This window comes from Notolepis coatsorum, assembly GCF_963971535.1.
Source record: "Notolepis coatsorum genome assembly, chromosome: 17".
NCBI lineage: Eukaryota > Metazoa > Chordata > Actinopteri > Aulopiformes > Paralepididae > Notolepis > Notolepis coatsorum.
This window is the reverse complement of record NC_140181.1, coordinates 42,039,951-42,061,432: the sequence shown is the minus strand read 5'-3', so window position 1 is coordinate 42,061,432 and position 21,482 is coordinate 42,039,951. Positions and strand designations below refer to the sequence as shown.

Here is a 21,482-nt window from a genome sequence, read left to right as displayed (position 1 = left end):
CCGTATCTGGACAACGATGGAAATTAATTCAAGTAAAATACTTGTCATTGATCAGCGCCTATGTGCAATCATCTAAATCGGATCAGAACTGTAGAAGTTATGGCTGGTGCAGACAGACAGAATGACAGAACCACAGGAGAATGACAATACCCCAGTACTTGTCATGCTGTGCGGGTGTAACCAGATTCACACTCAGCTGATCAATGTAGCCGCATAATGTTAAAATTCAAATTAAGCGCCCTACAGATATTGAGCGTCATCGTATTATGTATATCCTTGATAACCTTTTAATAATGTGTACTGTATGAGAAGCTTGCTTCAGATGCACGTTTTCTTTCTTTTTATTAAATTGTATTATCGAATACATTCAATCAATCAATCAACGTCACCAAAGTTTCTAGAGAAAAACAGACAGGGCAGATAGAGATAATAATTAAATGGTCCAATGTGAATAAATAGCTTCATTGAGTGTAAGGAAAGGCTGTAAAACACCTATCAACAGCCTTGGAACAACACTTGGGGGAGCTTTGTCCCCGGTGCGTGTGTTACAGGTAGCTGGAGAACCCATTGTTTAGGTAAGAGCTTTGTGTGCCAGGAAAGGGAAGGAGAGTGCAGGGCTCAGCAGGGAGCGCACGCATACACAACACGCAGAACTGAGAGGCTATGCTTGTAGGATGGATGAGAGTAGAGTAAACATACAGAGGTGTTTAACCCTTTCACTGCCGCACTACCAAACGGTTAACCCTTTCACTGCGACAATACACAGAAGGTTAACCCTTTCACTGCCACACGACAGCAGGTTAACCCTTTCACTGCCACACTACAGAAGGTTAACCCTTACGCTTACCCGTCGGTAGTGTGATAGTAAAGGGTTAACCTTCTGTAGTGTGGCAGTGAAAGGGTTAAGCAGTACGATTTAAAACAATTTCAACATTTCATACTTATTCCACTGTGGATTGGTGGTATATATGGTGAGAAATACCCTGGTAGGGGACAGTGGAGTGAAGGGATGATGTCTGGGAGTTGGAGAACGAGATTGGCGAGTACATGGTGGCCACGCCAGATCAAACACTGTCACAGCTAGAAATCGGGACCGAGTGAGTCATTCATGGAGCCGAGTAAGAACTTGGAGAACTTTGTCACTGGCCACAGGAGAGGAGGTAGAAGGAGAAAGGGAGAATAGAAATAGTATCTTGCTACTGGGGACAGTTAGTGGCCAGTTGCAGGGTACTAGCGCTAAAAAGATTGTCAGACCTCAAGCCTATGTGGAATATCTCAAAGTAAAACCTTGAAGTCAGAGCTCTATTTATGGTTTAGTGCAGTTCTGTGATAAAGCATTTGTGTGCAGCGAGTTGGCGACCTGTTCGAACCCCATCTAGCAGTCGACTTTCAACAGCTATGGGAAATGACTGGGTGGGGGCACCAGGAGGCCCTGAAGAAACAAATTAATTATGACCTCTATGACAGTTTCATGAACGGAAGCAAGACGTTTAGAAGGAGCCAAAGGCTAGACTCTATGTATCATCCTAGTTTGAAAAAAATTATTCATATAAAACACTGGAATAAAATAAACTTGTATTTTCAGTAAGGATGGGTTAAGAATGTTATAAAAGGCATTTTCCGTGTGGTCAAATAGTTCAAGTATCTATATGCAATATAGATAGATTTGTATGTTAAAAATAACTTTATTAATATTGAATGAATAATAACATAGAACAGAGCAAATGTTACCCAGTGATGTTAGGCTCAATTTGTTTAGCAAACTAAAAGTGCAACCAAAGTGGTATTAATAACTTGTAAGCATATGTTTAAGTTCAGTAGTGGTTTATAACCATAATACAACATGTTTGCTTTGGGAGGATATTGACAAGTGAGGGGTCAGTTTTAATGTCCCTGAAAAAAAGATCCATAGAGGGCAGCAAAGACTTCTTCAAAAACTGGCAGATCACTTAAAAGGCATCTCACATTCTCTGCAGAGGGAGGACAACTGTAAGAGGTACAACTATCCTTACACTATTTATTGATTAAGAAAATGAAGTATGAAATTGATATTCAGAGAACAGTGAAAGGAGACCTAAAATCATCAGCATCATCTCTAGCATCTGTCTGCCGTTTGGAGGCATGTGGTTGGTTGGCCGGCCTGTTTGTAATTTCTGCAAAAGTTCAAAGCAGTTCTGCAGATCGTCTCTGTTATTAAGGACTGTGCCTTCATTGGTTCTTCAACCAGTCCGTAAACACATGCATCCAATGGTACAAGGTATTGAACTAATAATTCATAGAGATTGAACATAATAGTATGTCATCATTAATGTAAATCAGAGGTTTTCTGTGCATAAGGGTATTTGGGGGGGAGAATTGTTGATGCATTCCTTTAGGCATGAGACCCACATTATCGTGCAAAGCTTTCCTGCAACATGGCAAGCTACACAAAACATCACCAACACTCGCTCCACTTTGGTACTACTCTGGTACGGCAAAGCAGCCTTCAAACAATATGTCCGTATCTTAGGCTTGTATCTTAAACAAACAGAAGCACTGTTCAGTTTGATTACAGGTGTAAAATAGGTGATAGAATGTAGACGAGGGAAAGCAAACAGTCGTCTGTATCGCAGGCTGTAGCAATCTGCATGTGGCTGAGTTTTCCCAGCCAGGCCACTCGTAAAAGTGTCCATGTGTTCCACACGAGCGCTCGATGAGCCAAACCACACGTCTCCTCTGGATGGCATCCATAGAGAGAAGCACAAGAAGAGTTATGGATGAAAGGCTACATTCTCTCCTCTCTTCATCACCTCTCCATGTTTGGTGTGGTGCAGCTCTGGCTCAGCGGTGCTATGATCTGTAGCCGTATGCTAATGCATCTAGAAGGAAGAGGAAGACATACGTTGAGACAATCATTTAGACCCGTGCGGTCCCAAAAATTATGATCATATCATACTGCGTGTCAGCATATCCCCATGGTAACCACTAGTGCACACCACATAAACAATTAGGGGCCATTTTGCAATTTAGGTCATTTTATATATATATATATATAGTTCATTAATATATACATATATTAATTGCATGATTGTCTATAGTTAACTAACTGTGATTAATCATATATTAATCAAAACTTTAAAAGAGATATAAGTAATACTATTATCAACATGGGAGTTGACAGATATGCTTGCTTTATGCAAATGTTTTTTCATTTGAAAGAGGATCAAAGAGTGCCCTGTGACCTCCTCCAGGCAAGCAATAAACGACCACGGTCAAAATGAACTGATCTTGAATCTGGCTGTTGCATCAAGAAAGGGTAAGGGTGTACTCATCTCACATGAGCGAAATTAAAACATCACAAATCAATTCTATGCTTTAAGAAAGGGTAACAAAAACGTTTATCTTATGTAAAAAATAATAATAAAAATCATTCAGTATAGGTATGAATCTGAATCCTCGATTTGCATGGTTTCCTAAATGTTGCCTTGTGAACTAAAACACATTCTACCACCACTCACCTGAGTTGAACTGTGCCGTACAGCAGAGGCCCTCTCCCCGCGCCGTCCGGTAGACGGGCGACACGCACACTCTGGTGGAGGGGGGTAGGTGTGTGAGGCGCGTGGACAGGGAGTTGGGTGGTAAGTAGAGGGTGGAGCGCTGGGCAGGGGTGGAGCTGTGATGGCCTTGTTGCCCCTCCCAGGTGAGCCAATAGCCCCTCAGGCCATCCATGCTGCTCTTCCAGTCCACCTGGACAGAGTCACTGCCAACTGTGGTCAGCTGGAGGTCTGCTAAAGCTGGCGTTACTGGAAGATGCAGTGAAGGAATGGGATGGTGAGAGACAAGGTACAGTATGAGATTATATTCCACAGGTATGAGATGAGATTATATTATGCAAGATTAGGTTTCAGAGGTACTGTATAAAATGAGATTATATGATATTATATTGAAAAAGTATGAGATTATATGAGAATATATTGTTGTGAGGACTGCATCTGTTGGTGCGCGTGTTATTTGCCTATTGTTAATCCTAACCTCATTCTCTCCCCTCTAGTTTTGGGTAAATGTTTGGCTGGTTAACTAATCTCGTGTCTTTTTCTCTCTTGTGCCTAGTTTGGGAGGACGTCGCCTCTAACGCTCGTCGCGTTCATCCACTCGTTTACCTTTCCCATGTTTTTTCTTTTCTCCCCCCACCTCGCCTATTCCCTCGCGTTAGACCCTTGGGGATCCCGATATTGTTTGCCCTGGCGTTGCTGAAGCAACCTTGATTCCACTACTTATTTTCAACACGGTAAGACTCCATTCACATATTAAATACACACACATAATCCAGCTACAACACACATTTGGGTAAACAACACACACTTCATTAACTCAGGCCCGACCAGCTCGCACCTACACTTCCACCGTCGTTGTTGTATTGCTCTGTTATGTTTCTGTATATTCTATTGTAAATAAATACACTCTGTATTTAGCGTTTCCCTGTTGAACCAAGTTCTCTTATTCACAGGTCCCGTTCCTCTGTTTCCATAACATATATATCAGATCAGACATATGATATTATATATTTCAGAAGTATGCGATTATAATATTATATGCAATTATATTTGAGAGGTGTGAGAGGGCTTTGTTAGTCGATTTTTCCATGCTGAGTCTGAAAAATGTTAGGACAATTTCTGGTAAACATGAGATTTAAAAAGGCCATTTTGAATGATTGCATGTCCTAAACATAATATTACAGATTTGACGATTATATCAACTAATTGATTTGTGAACAGAATGTATGACTGTTAGTAAAGAAATTCTTTAGTCAAGAAAAGCCCTAATGAGAGATTATTTAAAATGTCTGAGATTATATGAGAATACTGCATATTTCAGGGATATATCTCAGAGGGATGCGATTAAATATATTTAGGGAGTATGAGATCATACATGATATTAAAGGTGTAAGATTACGTATATCTCAAAGGGATGAGATTAAATATATTTGGGGATTATGAGATAATATTACATGGTAATTAAAGGTGTGAGATTACATATATCTCACAGGGACGAGATTAAATATTTGGGGATTATGAGATTATATTACATGATATTAAAGGTGTGGGATTACCTTTTTTTTTATCCACTTTTTCTCCCATTTTCTATATTTTCTCCCATCCCAATTTCGTATCATCCAATTCAACCCTCCCCTGTCACGGACGCTGTTTCTTGCCTCCCACAAGCCGGCTGCAATGTGGACTAAGTCATACATAGCACAAGTCCCCTCCGGTACTTGAGGTAACAGCAGTCGCATCTTTTCACCTGCGCAGCTCGATCTCTCAGTGGCGAGGAGTAACACGTGGGAGGCTCACGCTGCCCCCGACACTTCCTGATTCTACTGCGCAGGCGCACCAACCGACCTGTAGGAGTTGCTGTCCACAACGCCCGATCCCCACCCATCAGTTTCCCACCCCCTAATACGGCCAATGTGTATTAGTACGGACGACCAGCTAAACTGAAAGCAATGTGGAGCGCTGGGCTCGAACAGGCGAGCCCAGCGTCTCCAGTATTCGTGGCGAGCGCCTTGCCCACTACGCCACGTAGCCGCCACAGGTGTGGGATTACATATATATCCCAGAGGGATGAGATTAAACATATTTGGTGATTATGAGATCATACATGATATTAAAGGTGTAAGATTACGTATCTCAAAGGGATGAGATCACATTATAGTGCATTTCAGAGGGAAGGAGAATGAGAAAAGACAAAGAAAGGGGGAGAGAGAGAGTATAAAGAGGAATAAGGAAGTTAAATGAAATCAGAGAAGGGGTGTAATAGAATCTCTGGCACGGCTTAGTATAGTAGATAACGAATATAATAGTGTGATTGTGCGCCAGCTCCAATGGAACTCACGGTAGCCTGGCTACTGCCCTTAATTATGAGCTGAAACTCAAGAGCCAAAAAAAGGATTAAGTATGTGCCCTCTGTCCTATATCTTGGTCGAGGATTAGGATTAGTGTTGAAGTAATATGATCCCCAATTTCCATTTAGCCCTTGGTCATTTACCACGATGCAGCTCACCTTCCTGCGTGCACACCTTCACAGACATGGCTCTCTCTTTGCCGGAGGAGTGCCGGGCACTGACGGTGACCAGGTAGGTGGTGTCCGGTTGGAGGTTCTTCAGGAGAGTAGAGTTCTGTCGTCCGGCCACGGTGACAGTGTGCAGTTGGCCACCGGGCAGGGCAGAGTACTCCACCTGGTAGCTCCTCACAGAGTCCGGCTGGAGGGGACCCCAGCTCACCCTCACACTGCTCGCTCCCGGCTCCGAGATGGTCACCATGGACGGGCTCATCACCTCTGGCGGGAGAGAGAGAGAGGGGAGGATGTCAAACCATTAAAGCTACAGTATGTCACTTCAGGGAGGAGAAATTACCTCTAGAGTAATTAGTCACAACTGTTTAAAACCTGTTTCTTATCTCAACACACATCCAAGAAATTACCTTTAGAAACCATGTCGACCAACATTAACCATAGAAGATGCATCTTTGTGGTGGGAGGGCAGGATACCACAGTCATACAGATAATTTCTAGCTTTATACAGTGTCCCAGGGATCCAGTTCTCCTCTTGGGACACTTAATTAACTTATTACTAAAGATATACTGTATCAGACTCTATTTTCACTTTGCAGAGGTCCACATTTCTATCCCAAAACAGGGTAGTGCAGCTTTAAAGCTGTAACCACACTGTGTATGCCTCACTACGTAGTGCAGCTTTAAAGCTGTAACCACACTGTGTATACCTCACTACGTAGTGCAGCTTTAAAGCTGTAACCACACTGTGTATGCCTCACTACGTAGTGCAGCTTTAAAGCTGTAACCACACTGTGTATGCCTCACTACATAGTGCAGCTTTAAATGTGTAACCACACTGTGTATGCCTCACTACGTAGTGCAGCTTTAAAGGTGTAACCACACTGTGTATGTCTCACTACGTAGTGCAGCTTTAAAGCTGTAACCACACTGTATGCCTCACTACGTAGTGCAGCTTTAAATGTGTAACCACACTGTGTATGCCTCACTACGTAGTGCAGCTTTAAAGCTGTAACCACACTGTGTATGCCTCACTACGTAGTGCAGCTTTAAAGGTGTAACCACACTGTGTATGCCTCACTACGTAGTGCAGCTTTAAAGCTGTAACCACACTGTGTATGCCTCACTACGTAGTGCAGCTTTAAAGCTGTAACCACACTGTGTATGCCTCACTACATAGTGCAGCTTTAAAGCTGTAACCACACTGTGTATGCCTCACTACGTAGTGCAGCTTTAAAGCTGTAACCACACTGTGTACGCCTCACTACGTAGTGCAGCTTTAAAGCTGTAACCACACTGTGTATGCCTCACTACGTAGTGCAGCTTTAAAGCTGTAACCACACTGTGTACGCCTCACTACGTAGTGCAGCTTTAAAGCTGTAACCACACTGTGTACGCCTCACTACGTAGTGCAGCTTTAAAGGTGTAACCACACTGTGTACGTCTCACTACGTAGTGCAGCTTTAAAGGTGTAACCACACTGTGTATGCCTCACTACGTAGTGCAGCTTTAAAGCTGTAACCACACTGTGTACGCCTCACTACGTAGTGTAGCTTTAAAGCTGTAACCACACTGTGTACGCCTCACTACGTAGTGTAGCTTTAAAGCTGTAACCACACTGTGTATGCCTCACTACGTAGTGCAGCTTTAAAGCTGTAACCACACTGTGTATGCCTCACTACGTAGTGCAGCTTTAAAGCTGTAACCACACTGTGTATGCCTCACTACGTAGTGTAGCTTTAAAGGTGTAACCACACTGTGTATGCCTCACTATGTAGTGTAGCTTTAAAGCTGTAACCACACTGTGTACGTCTCACTACGTAGTGCAGCTTTAAAGCTGTATCCACACTGTGTACGCCTCACTACGTAGTGTAGCTTTAAAGCTGTAACCACACTGTGTACGTCTCACTACGTAGTGTAGCTTTAAAGCTGTAACCACACTGTGTACGTCTCACTACGTAGTGCAGCTTTAAAGCTGTAACCACACTGTGTACGTCTCACTACGTAGTGCAGCTTTAAAGCTGTAACCACACTGTGTATGCCTCACTACGTAGTGTAGCTTTAAAGGTGTAACCACACTGTGTATGCCTCACTACGTAGTGTAGCTTTAAAGCTGTAACCACACTGTGTACGCCTCACTACGTAGTGCAGCTTTAAAGGTGTAACCACACTGTGTACGTCTCACTACGTAGTGCAGCTTTAAAGGTGTAACCACACTGTGTATGCCTCACTACGTAGTGCAGCTTTAAAGCTGTAACCACACTGTGTACGCCTCACTACGTAGTGCAGCTTTAAAGCTGTAACCACACTGTGTACGCCTCACTACGTAGTGTAGCTTTAAAGCTGTAACCACACTGTGTACGTCTCACTACGTAGTGCAGCTTTAAAGCTGTAACCACACTGTGTACGTCTCACTACGTAGTGCAGCTTTAAAGCTGTAACCACACTGTGTATGCCTCACTACGTAGTGCAGCTTTAAAGCTGTAACCACACTGTGTATCTATGTATCTGCGTATATGCAAAGCTGTAGATTTGGAATGGAATTTAATAAAGTATATATGGACAGATACATAGAGTAGGGGTGGAGAAGATAATGAGTCATGATGCTTCAGGATCACAAATGGGAATCCAGCATCCTTGATCTGTAAAACTCTATAATTTATATCGATCAAAATCAATCAATCATGTAATTGCTGACTGAATTAGTCCTATCACATTTGTATGTTTATTCTGTATTTTGTTTAATCTAAATTAATCAAATGTTAAATGTTATGATGCAGCGAATCCTTGCCTAAATAATCGAATGGAAATGTTGGACTGACATGTGTGGTCTACTCGTTATCGTACTGGAGGTCCTACTGGCCCGGTATCATCTGTGTTGAACTCTAAGGTCCTGTGAATTTATTGTACTTGGCAAGAAGTGTTTCTGATTTTGATTTAAAAAAGGAAGTAAGGGAACGTGAGCAGATAGGAATGAGATAAAGACCATTCACAGATTATTACGGCATAGGAGAAATGTGTGAATGGATGAAACTGTCTGTTAAGAATGTGCCATATGTAAACACATAATCGTGACCGACTTAACCACCAAATAATGATTGACAGAGCAAATCGACTAATTCAACTGTCTATACCTCCTCGATGATCAATGCTCTGACACCATTGACGTTTCGCAATTATGCCACAACAATGTGGAACGCCACAGCCATAAAGCAATGTTAATCCCTACCCTCCTTCAAAACCGCTCTCAAAGAGCACCTACGGGTGGCTGCAATTAGAAACTGACCCCGGTAAATGTCACAATCCCCCCTTTTTCTGGTCTTCATCCTGCAGTTGTTAGTATTGAGCTGTACTGTATTGTACCCATTCTGCAATCTGTTAATAAAGTTTTCAATCAATCAATCAAACCACACTGAAGAAAATGTTCTAACCCAACAAAGGAATGGAGAGCATTTGACTGTTGAATGTTGCAGCACTTAAGAAAATAAGGTGGGTAGATAATTAAAAGGTGTAAAACAGGGCTGTTATTTTCATTTCCTGTGATGATTTACTGAAGCAGATACAGTTCATGTTATTGGACAAAGCAACAGTACCTTCAGCGAGGCGGGGAAATGGGATGATTAAGTACAAATGGTTAATGTAAAGATGTAATGTCAACTATACCTGGCTTGGTGGTGAAGGTGACAGAGAGAGGATTCAACACTTGTTCGTTTGACTCTGGGGTGAGTGAAGCCGTGTAGAGGGTATCAGGCCTCAGGCCCGTTAGCTGGACAGTACTGGCGTCTGAGGGTTGGGTCAGTCTCTGGTACTGGCCACCGCTAACGCTGGGACTGGTTCCCGCTCCACCGGCTCCGCCACCGGTGCTCATTGGAACCGGTCCAAACCGGATCTCGTAGTAGCCGGTCAATCCGGCCAAAACCGGCCGCCACTGGAGCATAGCAGTGTTGGCTGTGACATCTCGGACCACCAGTCGCTCCGCCCGGATGATTTCTATTGGGAGATGAAGACGGATAATTGTCACAACATGAAGACTGTGCATTAAGGATGCAACTACATAATGGTAGGATAGATTACGGTATCAGATGTTAGGCTGACACCACACTGAAACAGGGTATGCTATTGTAGAATTTCCACAGAATTTTTATCTTATTAATCAAGAAAATAATGTTAATTATGAAAGAAAACCTCTACAGAAGCATGTTAGATCTCTCTCATAGATAAGAAAGGACTATATCTCAATCATCTTTACCCAGTGAAGTGAAAGTAATGGATTGGATCATCATCAGTACTCAATACATCAGCCTATATACTGTACCTAAAAGGTGGGAACTCAGAATCGGTATCCACAGTGAAAAAGTGGTATTGGTGCATCCCTACTTTGTGTGAATTTGGAGCTTAAAGGAACGTGCCAACATTATGTGAAATGCACTGACTTAGCACCGCCTGTGCAAAGTTAGACTAACTTGTAGCCAGATAGCTTTCTACTGAATGCACAGAGACAAAATTGATATCTATCTTCTTGTCTGACTCTGGAGAAGATGGTAAGCGCCTATAATGTTGGTGTGTTTCTATAATATGGCAGAATGCACCCCTCCCCACGTCCTTTTCTTGTTGTATCATTCATCTTATATATACTAGCACCTGTGCAAAGACATTCGATATGGAACGTTCTAGTCTCGAAAAGGAAGGAAGTGGGGAGCAGTGTGGAACATTAGACAGAACACTAAACAGACTTAAGCCTCAGACAGACAGACAGATAGACAGACACCCCTACAGACAGACAGACAGACTGACAGACTTGGGTGTCCAAATACATTCATGGTCAGTGCACTAAAGCAACTAGAAATAGCCAACCCAGTTAGACCGACGCCCCTGCAGAAAAACAACCAACTCAAGAGAGGTTACTGGTCAGCGATAGCAATTCCTCAGGCACCCGGCATGCGTCATAAACAATCCATATTTACTCTATGCATCATGTCTTATAGCTACATATGTTTACCAAAGTGTCCTTGTGAGCATTATGGCTGTTACCTAATCTGGCTCAAGGAATAGGTTACCCCCCTTTGGTCTATGTATATATATCAGGGTCTGGCACAGTATAGCAGAGGGAGTTGAATGATGTAGCCATTAATAGCCCCCCCCTATCTCATTACAGTGAAAATATTACACATGCAAATGTGCATGCCCGCACGCACACACACACACACACACACACACACACACACACACACACACACACACACACACACACACACACTGTCCTGGCTTCTTTGGGATCCTAGTAGGCCCCTCTGTCTTCAGGAGCAAGTGTGGAATTAGGGAGAAGCCTGGAGACGTGCCAGTGGGTATGGATGGTCAGAAAGTTGGATCATGGCTATTCGGATGCAAGGTGTCTCATCATCTGCATTAAACACATGCGTAATGCACTTGGACCGAGGTGCTATCCGTGTCTGTCATAAACTCAGCGAGATGGAAATGGAGCGGCGTAAACAATAAGTAAAGGCGGCTCCGTTTAAGATCTCAGACGGCGGGTGTTCCTTCTGTAAATAAAGCCAGCCATGGCATCATGTGGAATACATCACTTTGGGGCGTGTCCCAATTTAAAGCTCAAGATTACACCCCCACCCAGTTAACCACCATCCCACACACACACACACACACACACACATTTTAATACTTGATTTGGTTCCACAAATTATATTACATAAACAGGGAATCAAATGTATCAGGGCCAAGCAGCACTGAACACTTAAGGGTACACATAGCACCTCCTTCTCCACGTGGCTAAGCTGCCAATAATAGCTGAGACAGAGCAATATTTGGCAAAACACACACACACACACACACACACACACTGCTCATACTCACCGATGATGGCATCTCTCAGGTCGTCCGTGATGATGCTCATGTCGTCGATGTCCACAAAGTACAAGTGGTCCTCCACGGCGGGGGATACCACCTGGCGCAGCACGTGATAGTTCCCGTGCCCTGTGGACACCACCAGCACAGACACGCCCGCCTCTCGCAGCTCGGCCATCGGTCCGATCACGTCGCCCGGCTTCACTCCGTCGGTCATCCACAACAGCACCCTCGGAAGCTCCGCCCTGGCCCCTCTCAGCACTTCCTTCGCTATCCCGAGGGCCGCCTCCGTGTTCGTGTCCCCTCTCAGGGCCTTGGTGTTGCTCAGGGCCACCTGGAGACCACCTTGGGTGTCGTAGGCGTCGAAGCCGAACTCCATACGAGGCCGGGTGCCCACCTGCAGAAGCCCCGCCCTCACCTGGTCCTCTCCCAATGAGAAGGGGAGGAGGAGGTCGGACAGGAAGCTGAGCATGCGGGAGTGTTCATAGGTCGAGACGCTGCCTGATGAGTCCAACAGGAAGAGGATGTCGCCCTCGCAGCAGTTCAACACTGTGGGGAAGAACAGAGGATTACTGAGGGGACATGTAAACATTGAGGAGATTACAATAGATCCGGCAGTGTATAATTAACACGTTTTGGCAAACTACTCTAAAACTGTTCCAGGTTAAGGCCTAGCGTTTCAACTTTAAAGGAACACGCCAACAATTTGGGAAATTAGCTTACCGTCTTCTCCAGAGAGTGACAAGAAGATAGATACCAGTTTCCTCTCTGTGCATTCAGTAGAAAGCTATCCGTCTGCATGTTAGCCTACCTTAGCACAATGAATTGAAGCGGACATGGCCGGTTAGTCTTCGGGAGAGGTGTTAGTTGGACAATGCCTAGGCTAACCGGCCATTTCCGCTTCCATTCATGGTGTTCTTTGCGTCTTGTCTTCATAGAAACTAGATGCAACCATAAATAACACAACTTTAAACATTCATACAGCCATGTAATCTTGTGATCAACAGTAGGGGTGTGGTGGATTCTCCAAATCCACAATTTGGATGACTTTTGATTTTGAGGTCATGGTTAAATTTGATTATACGGCTTATTATTTGTTATCGAGATGCATCATTCTCACAGTGTGGGACATAATTTCACACGACAGTAAGGGGATAATTATGTAGGTAGTAAGGAAACATTGTGGTATTTTTAGTGTACAGTAGAGTAGCTTTGTGTCCAACCTGTTTTTAGACAAGGTGCAGGATCTAAGTTTGTATGAAGATTGAAGGAAATGTACAATCCAGCACACTGGATTACAGCTCGCAACACTTTAATGACCAAACAAGCAATGTTTCAACCCAACAGGGTCTTCCATCAGGCAAATAAATAAATACATTAGGTACCCACAAAACTAGCAGTAAGAAGTGGAAAAGTAATCACTTGCACTAAAAAGACAACTACATTTCCGGAAGTTAAGACCTCACAACGTGGATGTAGGAACAACAGAAACTTGTCCAAACTTCTCACTCTCTTGATTCCAACTCCCTCCCAAGACTTTTTCCATAGGGTCCCCTTCCTTGCTATTATGAGCTTACACACACACACACACACACACACACACACACACACTTGGAATCTCCCTCGCTTTCACCATCCACCTCTCCTCTGAACAACACGGTCATTAAAACCTTTATAGCATGCCTTCACTATGAAAACGGCAGAGAGACAAACCAGAGGAGAGGCTCGAACGGGGCCATAAGTGGGAAGTGAGCTAGAAAACAAGTAATTACAACAATAAAGTAAGATCAAAACAAACATCAGAAACTTGTAAATATTCTCGGGGAAGGGGCGAGGGGGGGGTGGGTGGCGGGTGATAACGGCTGATAACGGATGGATGGAAGTCAAAACATTCCAAGCGGAACGTTGATGCATTTTTTGCCAATTTTCCCACATTTTGTAACAGGAGCAAAGCCACAGATGACCTTCAGGGGCGAAGGGAGGAGGGGGGAGAACAGTAGCTAAGGGGGTAGTGGTGGGAGGCTGAGAGGCTACTGGAGGTACTGTGTAGTGGAGGGTGAATAAGAGGAGTGAGTGAAAGGGAGAAGGGGTGAGGGGGAGGTGTGTATTGGTGGTTCCATTCGAGAGAAGAGGAGGAATGCTGCATGGTCGTATACGCTCAGGGCAGTGAGGAAGAGCGAGAGAGAGAAAGAGAGAGGAAGGAAAGGGGAGAAATGGAGAAAGAATATTTGACAGAGGGAAATGATATTCAGTGTCAGATCTTCACATTTTGGCCGGATCTCAGAATAACGTGGCTAACTACTCTCATTTCAGTTTTTAAACCAAATTGCAGAGTGAGTTTACAGGAGCGAAGAGAGAGTGAGAGAGAGAGGGAGGGGGGAGGGAGGGAGGGAGAGAGAGATAAAAAGAGAGAGAGAGAGAGAGAGAGAGAGAGAGAGAGAGAGAGAGAGAGAGAGAGAGAGAGAGAGGGGCAGGCAGACAGCATTAGAAGACACAAAAAAAGAGAGCAGGCTTGCATTGCCTACAGTACATTGCCTACAGTACATTGCCTACAGTACATTGCCTACAGTACATTGCCTACAGTACATTGTGACTGTAGGCATATTGGTGTAATTACAAAATTATAAAACGACTGATTTATGAACTCGGGCGATCCAGACTTGAGAGTTGAGATGATTATCTTTGGGATCTTCTGGCAGAATGACTCTTGAGATGAGGAGCTATTGATAAGGTGTTGAAGGACGGGGGCAGCGAGGCGTATACACACACACACACACACACACACACACACACACACACACACACCTGCAATAATACCAGCACAGACACACAAAAACACAAACAGAGCATGTGCACACACACACACACACACACACACACATACACACACACCCCTAAAGAATTCCTTACATCTGTCTTGTACGGACTTTGCACAGCAGCTAGATCCACAGGAATGGAGGGAGGGAGGGAGAGAGAGAGAGGGGAGGGAGAGAGAGAAAGAGAGAGAGATAGAGAGAGAGGAAGGGAGGGAAAGAGGGGGAGAGAGACAGTGATGGGGGGGAAAGAGAGAGAGTGATGAGGGAGAGGGGGAGGAAGGGAGAGAGAGAAGGAGGGTCTACAGCCCATGTGGCCTCCATGCAGCCTGTACCTCTGTCTCAGAGGAGGTTTGTTTGTCTTGCACCCAGTGCTTAGGTCCAGAGATCACCATTCCATTCCTAACCACACTATAGTATAATGTGGTTATTGTTAGCGGGGTTACTGGTGGGCTGTAGCTACTCCTTGGCTTGTACCAATGAATGATGTGACGGTGTAGAAATTAACCATAAAATTCCACAGGAACCTGGGAAACCCTGCAGGAGACCAGTAAGTCTTGAGACCTGCCTCATTTATATACACACACACACGGACACAGACACACATACACATGCTTTAACAGATGTAGTCAGGCACGAATACATAATATATGTTCACATTGTGCATACAAAAAGTCTAACACACACACACACACACACACACACACACACACTCAAACCCAGGTGTGCTGCAGATGATCAGCCACTTCAAAACAAACAGATGACTTGAGTTAGGAAAAGCCTCTCCACTCATCCACATGTAATTTTATCACCAATAAAATGGGCTAATATATCTCCTCACACTGGAGAAACAGTAGCAGCGTCTTGGTTTGCAAGGAAACATCTGGGTTTACCGTACCAATTATGTCAAAGGCAGATCTAATTAAAGGAGCATAAATACCCTATAGCCTATAAGCTAAGTTGGTCAATTCCCATCTGGTTCCTATAAATGGAAATGTCCGTGTGTGACAGCACTGTAGGCACTAATATTTTAATGTGGACAGAGACACAGATTAAAGGAGTACTTTGGCATTTTGAACATTAGTTGATTCTTTTTCTTCACTTGACACTTGTCTCACTGGAGGAACATGTTTACATGTAGGCCTATGTCCTTCAGTTTCCCCAAAAATGGTAACTTTAATATTAGCATTCATAATTGTATGCTAGTAGTGTTGCCTACTTGGTTTCAAAGAATATAGCTAACATGCCTAACACATTTCGGGGGGAAACTGAAGGACATGTGTAAACGTTTTACTCCAGTGAGACTAACGTTTCAAGTGAAGAGAAAGAATCAACTGAAATTCTAAATGTCAAAGTACTCCTTTAACTCAGACTCAGTGGAGTCAGCACCAAATTTAGCTTTTCATCTGAGTTATGAGCTCCACCGCAGAGGCATGGCCAGGGCGTGCTAATAAGTCATAAATGAATGAATGATACAGTACTGTATTATTGTGGTGTAACTGAAATATGTACTACATCTACAATGGTTAATTATTTCTGTTGATGATGGCATGTTGCGTCACAAATAATCCCTTTAGGGGGACTGTCAAAGTGATGTTCAGTCAACAATCAAACAGCTGTGATAAAGAAGAACACTGCTGTAACTGTTGTTTAACAGCAGAATATCTGGAATACTAACATCCGAATGAGTATGGGTGCGATGAGTGTATAGGAATAACCCCCACCCTAATATCCCGCCGGACCCTCCAAATCCACCTGCGATGCTTACCTCCTTCAGGTATGGGGTTCTGTGTGCCTGACGGGCGCAGCAGCTGCAGCAAGCAGACCAGCACACAAATCAACCAAATCCGACTTTCCATTATTTGCAGATTGCTGTATAGTAATTAGTAACCAATTCCACCGACACAAATTATAACAGAAAAGCTGTTCGCGGTTCTTGATTTAACCCTAGGCTATATCCATAACACGGAGCGCGCACCCAATCACTCAACTTTTAGTTAGAAACCATAAACATGTCTTTAAAACCATAAACCTCACGCTCAGCCACTGTTTCTACTCTGTTGTTTGTTTTCTTTCGCGGACATCATCAATCAATTGGCAATTAGTCCCAATAAAAGTCGACAGCAGTTAGCCTACTTTCTGTAGCCTGGCTATATAAATACAATCCAAAACCCAGGCGCTCTTGAATGAAAGTGCGAGTGCGCTCTCAGCAGCAGCCTTCAGTCCCTCACTCCCCCCTCCCTCCTCCCCTCCCCTCCCCTCAACTGTAGCCCCTTCCCTGTCTCCAACAAACTCAATAACTAAAGGCTGTGTCAGCCTGTGTGCAGGCGTCATATCTCTGGACTTTTCCCAAAAACTAAAAATCAGTAGGGCTTAAAGTCTCCCCGTTATCTTATCAGGTGTATCCCGTGGGCTACCTGTTCCTTCGTTTTTTTTTCGTTTTTTTACGAGAAAGCATTTAAAAGGTGTTCAGTTAGAAACATTCCAACGAATGTTTATAGAGGTTGTCTGTGCTATCTGGACACACGTCCTATTAAGGACAACCAACAAGCAAGAATGTCAGTTATTCTGGTGATCAAGGAGCCTCTGGCAGCAGGGAGGGTGAGTATGAGCACTGTTTAAACCACCAGGAGTGTATATTGAAACAGTACAGACAGTAGACACATTGGCCTGGACTCCCTGGAGTGAAACAGAAATGGGTTGCACATACATGTAGGCCCCTGAAAGGTCATGTGTCAAGCATAATGTCTCACATCATGTCAAGCTTGTACAGGCGTTGAAGATAGAGGATGATCTCTGAGGAAAGTGCATTGTGTGGATCATCTCACTGTCAGGTTGAATGGTGCGGGCTATAGAACAGCAGTTGTCAATGTGGGGTCCGGGAGGCCCTCAGGAGTCCTTGATGGGCTTCCAGGGGGCCTCAAGCTAAATGAAGAACAGTTTAACTTCACTATTTCATTCACTAGAAATGAGTCCAATGAGAGAATGTGTAAGATCATTCTCATCATTGGTTTCCCTCTCTCCATTATAACCCCCCTCGTAAAAATAGTTATGATATTCTGTACTGAATCATAATGTACATGTACGCACACTTGACTTGTGTGTGTCTGTGTGAGTGTACGTGTGTGCATCTAAATGGTGAATGGTGCATTTATATAGCGCTTTTATCCAACGCACTTAATTATAGCTATAATTTGTTCCTCACATATTACCCGTTCACTCACACGTTCACACACTGACGGCAGAGGCAACCATGCAAGGTGGCAACCTGCTCATCAGGAGCAGTTAGGGGTTAAGTGTCTTGCTCAAGGACAATTTGACATGCTGGAGCGGGGATCGAACCACGAATCTATGGATTACCAGACGACTGCTCTACCTCCCGAGCTACTGTCACGCGCGCACGCGCGCGAGAGAGAGAGAGAGAGAGAGAGAGAGAGAGAGAGAGAGAGAGAGAGAGAGAGAGAGAGAGAGAGAGAGAGAGAGAGAGAGAGAGAGAGAGAGAGAGAGAGAGAGAGAGAGAGAGAGAGAGAGAGAGAGAGAGAGAGAGAGAGAGAGAGAGAAACAACAAGAAACAAAGAGTGAAAAAGAGAGAGAACGGGCCCAGGAGGAGGAGGAGGAGATGATTGGAGAGGAAGTGGGAATTCAGTGGGATGGAGCAAAGGTCTAGATTCCTCTATGACGCATCGCGTCCAAACTACATCTATTGTTCCACATGGACCAGAGACACACCCCTCCCAATACACACACCTACAAGTAGTAACTAAACACTGAATCTGTGGACGTGTCGTGATGCTGTCTCTGCCCTACATATTCAATCCAAAAGCCTCAGATGAGATTGGTACGAAACAAGAATTTGAAATTCGAGCTTCGGCCTCTGGCCAAGTGCTGGAGACATGTTGGCCGTCGCTGGGAAGTCTCCCCCCCATACAGCTGTGGGTATTGTGCTCTAAATTTGATCTTAGTGATTGATTGGTTTGCAGATGAGTCACTCTGTGAACTCGCTGAATTAAAGGCGGGTCACAGTCACACACACACACCACTGAGAAGACTATGTGAACAATCTGTTCTGTTGGGTACAAATTCACCTGACCAACCTATTGTGGTGAAAGAATGGTTAGGGCCAGGTTGGGTGAGTCTACAGCTGCCTACTGTACATACCATCAACACTCTCCATGAGGTAGGGCACAGCTGTTAGGGTGGCGTCTAGGTTGGAACCCATGAGCAGAACACAATTAAGGCACAGGAGAATGAGGCGGTTTAGGGTGTTTAATTAGGTACCAGGCATTGACAAGGCAGATAGTGAAATGTACAGAGGAAGGTCACTCCATGTGATCCCAACCTACGTCCAGGCTGGTGACGTCCATGGGTGGGGGGTAGGCCGGGGGTATGCCATCCTACTCAGAGAGAGCAAGGTTAGAACAAGGCAGGTTCAGAGACAGTGGAAGCATATGTGACGGATCATATTGGTCTGCGTTGTGTTGATGTTAAATGTTAATGTCCCGAGGGGGAGTCGAACAGGGGGCTCCCGCGCCGCGGGCGACGACACAGGCCGCTGCACTAAGAAGTGAATTCACTCCTAACTACCGTACCTATGCGTCTGTTAACCCTGTTATGAGGAAGTGAGTTTAACTTACCAGCCCGCAATGCCACAGTCACTCGTCAACACCCCTGTTTCCGTGACTGTGGACATACCCACAGGCTTCCCTGTTACACATACAGGTTAGAGTCCGAGTACCACGGTAGGTGAAGCAACACTCGGACGAGGAGTGGCAGGAGTGCAGGCCTCATATCCAGGCTCGGTGATGACGTGATGAGTCTCAGGTGTGTAGGATGACCCAGGTAGACAGCGTGGGGATGAGGAGACAGGAAGCAGCCCATATAAGGGCATGGATACCTGCTGCCAGACAGGAGAGAGGGAGACCCTGGCTGTGGTTGTAACAACAGCTATATCTTGTTGATTGTCATCACAGAGATGTATCATGCGATACTATTTGCCATACTATCACCAGCCTGGACGTTGCCTGGGGGCACATGAAGTGACCTTCCTCACCCTTGTTGTACATTTCACTATCTGCCTTGTCATCTGCCTGGTACTAAATAGGGTATTAAATACCCTAAACCGCCTCATTCTCCTGTGCCTTGTGTTCTGCTCTTGGGTTCCAAACTAGACGCCACCCTAACACAGTTTTTAATGTTGAGGAGATCGACCTGGACTAGTTTCCACAGGTTCCCAACACAGTAACACAGCAGGACAACAGATGAAGGTGTAACAGAGGTGAATCTTTATTTTGAAATGTTATTATAATGTGTGGAAAACAAAACGGGATACAGGAATAGGAAATCTGCGAATTTCGGACTGCTTACTGGTGGCCGGAACACAGTGCAGCCTGGTGACGAGGAATGCAGCCAGTAGAATGGTTTGGGTGGCACTGGTACCCTGGCCTAGTCATGATAATCCTAGGTACTGTGGTAGATAAAACTTCCCCTACCTCTCTTTGATCTCCCTCACCCATCTTCCCTCCCTACCCTCATCCCCCATTCTTAACCCCAATAAACCCTCCTTTCAGCTTTGTAGTAGGGCTGGGTGATTAATCGATATTATCGAATTAATGATTTAGGATGATTTTGAAAAATTAAAATCGATTTAAAAAAAAGAAAGAAAATTATTTTACAAAAAGTGATGTTTGGTGAAAGTTCGATTTGCACTTTATTAATCCCAATAGGGAAATTCATTCTTGTTTGATGATCAAGAGGCACCTTTTATTTGTTTTAAGTGAAGTATGGTGAAAAAGCTAGTTATTGCACTATTAATCCCAATAGGGACATTCATCTTGGTTTTGATTGATTTTTTTGTGTCAAATAAAAACAATGTTTTTTTAGCTCTCAAGAGACAATAAACGATAAAAATGGTAAATCGGATTTAAAAAAAATATAATCTGGGATTTTTTTAGGCCATATCGCCCAGCCCTACTTTGTAGGTATAAAGATGTTGGAAGATCTGGTGGGGGGTCTCTCATTCCGGGTTTTAGCTAGTCACCTCGTGTGAGAGTCATCCAGCCATTCTCTGACTATTTTGTATTGATAGACTGAGTTAATAAATTGCATTAACCGGGTCTCCTCTGACTGAGTAAGTTATTCAGCTTCAGCTACTTTCCACCACAGTACTCATAGTTACCGAAAGGAAGCAATGAACATGTGGTATAAATATAAATTATAGTTTACTTTTTATATTAAAGCAGGGAGGGGGGTTGAATGGGTAGCACTGTCCTATCAACCTATGACATTAAACTCCAAAACAAAGGGAGTTTGTCTCTTAGTTTGCCACTTTGGGAGTTGCTTTCGCTTACATCACATAGCTGTATTCTCATTTGTAGCACTTTGCAAGGTCAGTTGTAAGCGCGGTCAAAGTTGAAATAATTTGAACATTGAGTGCAGTGGTTGGTGGCAATTTTGAGCTGTGTGCCATGCCAAGGGTAGCACTGCTGCTTAGTTGGGCATCACAGTTCTCCCCGTGGCCCATGGGAGAACTATGGCTCAGTCCTGCTATTGACTATTTATTTTAGTTATTTTTGTAACTGAACTTGTGGCTACTATTTTTGTCGACAGCAGTTAGCCTACTTTCTGTAGCCTATATAAATACAATCCAAACCCCAGGCGCTCTTGAATGAAAGTGCGAGTGCGCTCTTGCAGCAGCCTTCAGTCCCTCACTCCGTGCCCCCCCCCCCCCCCCCCCCCCCTCCTCCCCTCCCCTCAACTGTAGCG

The 21,482-nt window shown here is 44.3% G+C and overlaps 1 protein-coding gene across 1 annotated transcript; it reads right to left on the bottom strand.

Annotated features, from left to right (window-relative positions):
• Nucleotides 1-1,665: 1,665 nt before the first annotated feature.
• vwa1 (von Willebrand factor A domain containing 1) lies at nucleotides 1,666-16,916 on the bottom strand. The gene is made up of 6 exons (XM_084333053.1): nucleotides 16,489-16,916; nucleotides 11,917-12,456; nucleotides 9,712-10,038; nucleotides 6,040-6,315; nucleotides 3,498-3,782; nucleotides 1,666-2,858 (listed from the first exon to the last, which is right to left on the bottom strand). Exons 1-6 carry the CDS (start codon nucleotides 16,577-16,579, stop codon nucleotides 2,830-2,832), a joined length of 1,548 nt encoding a protein of 515 aa, XP_084189179.1. The 5' UTR covers nucleotides 16,580-16,916; the 3' UTR covers nucleotides 1,666-2,829.
• Between the last annotated feature and the right edge of the window lie 4,566 nt (nucleotides 16,917-21,482).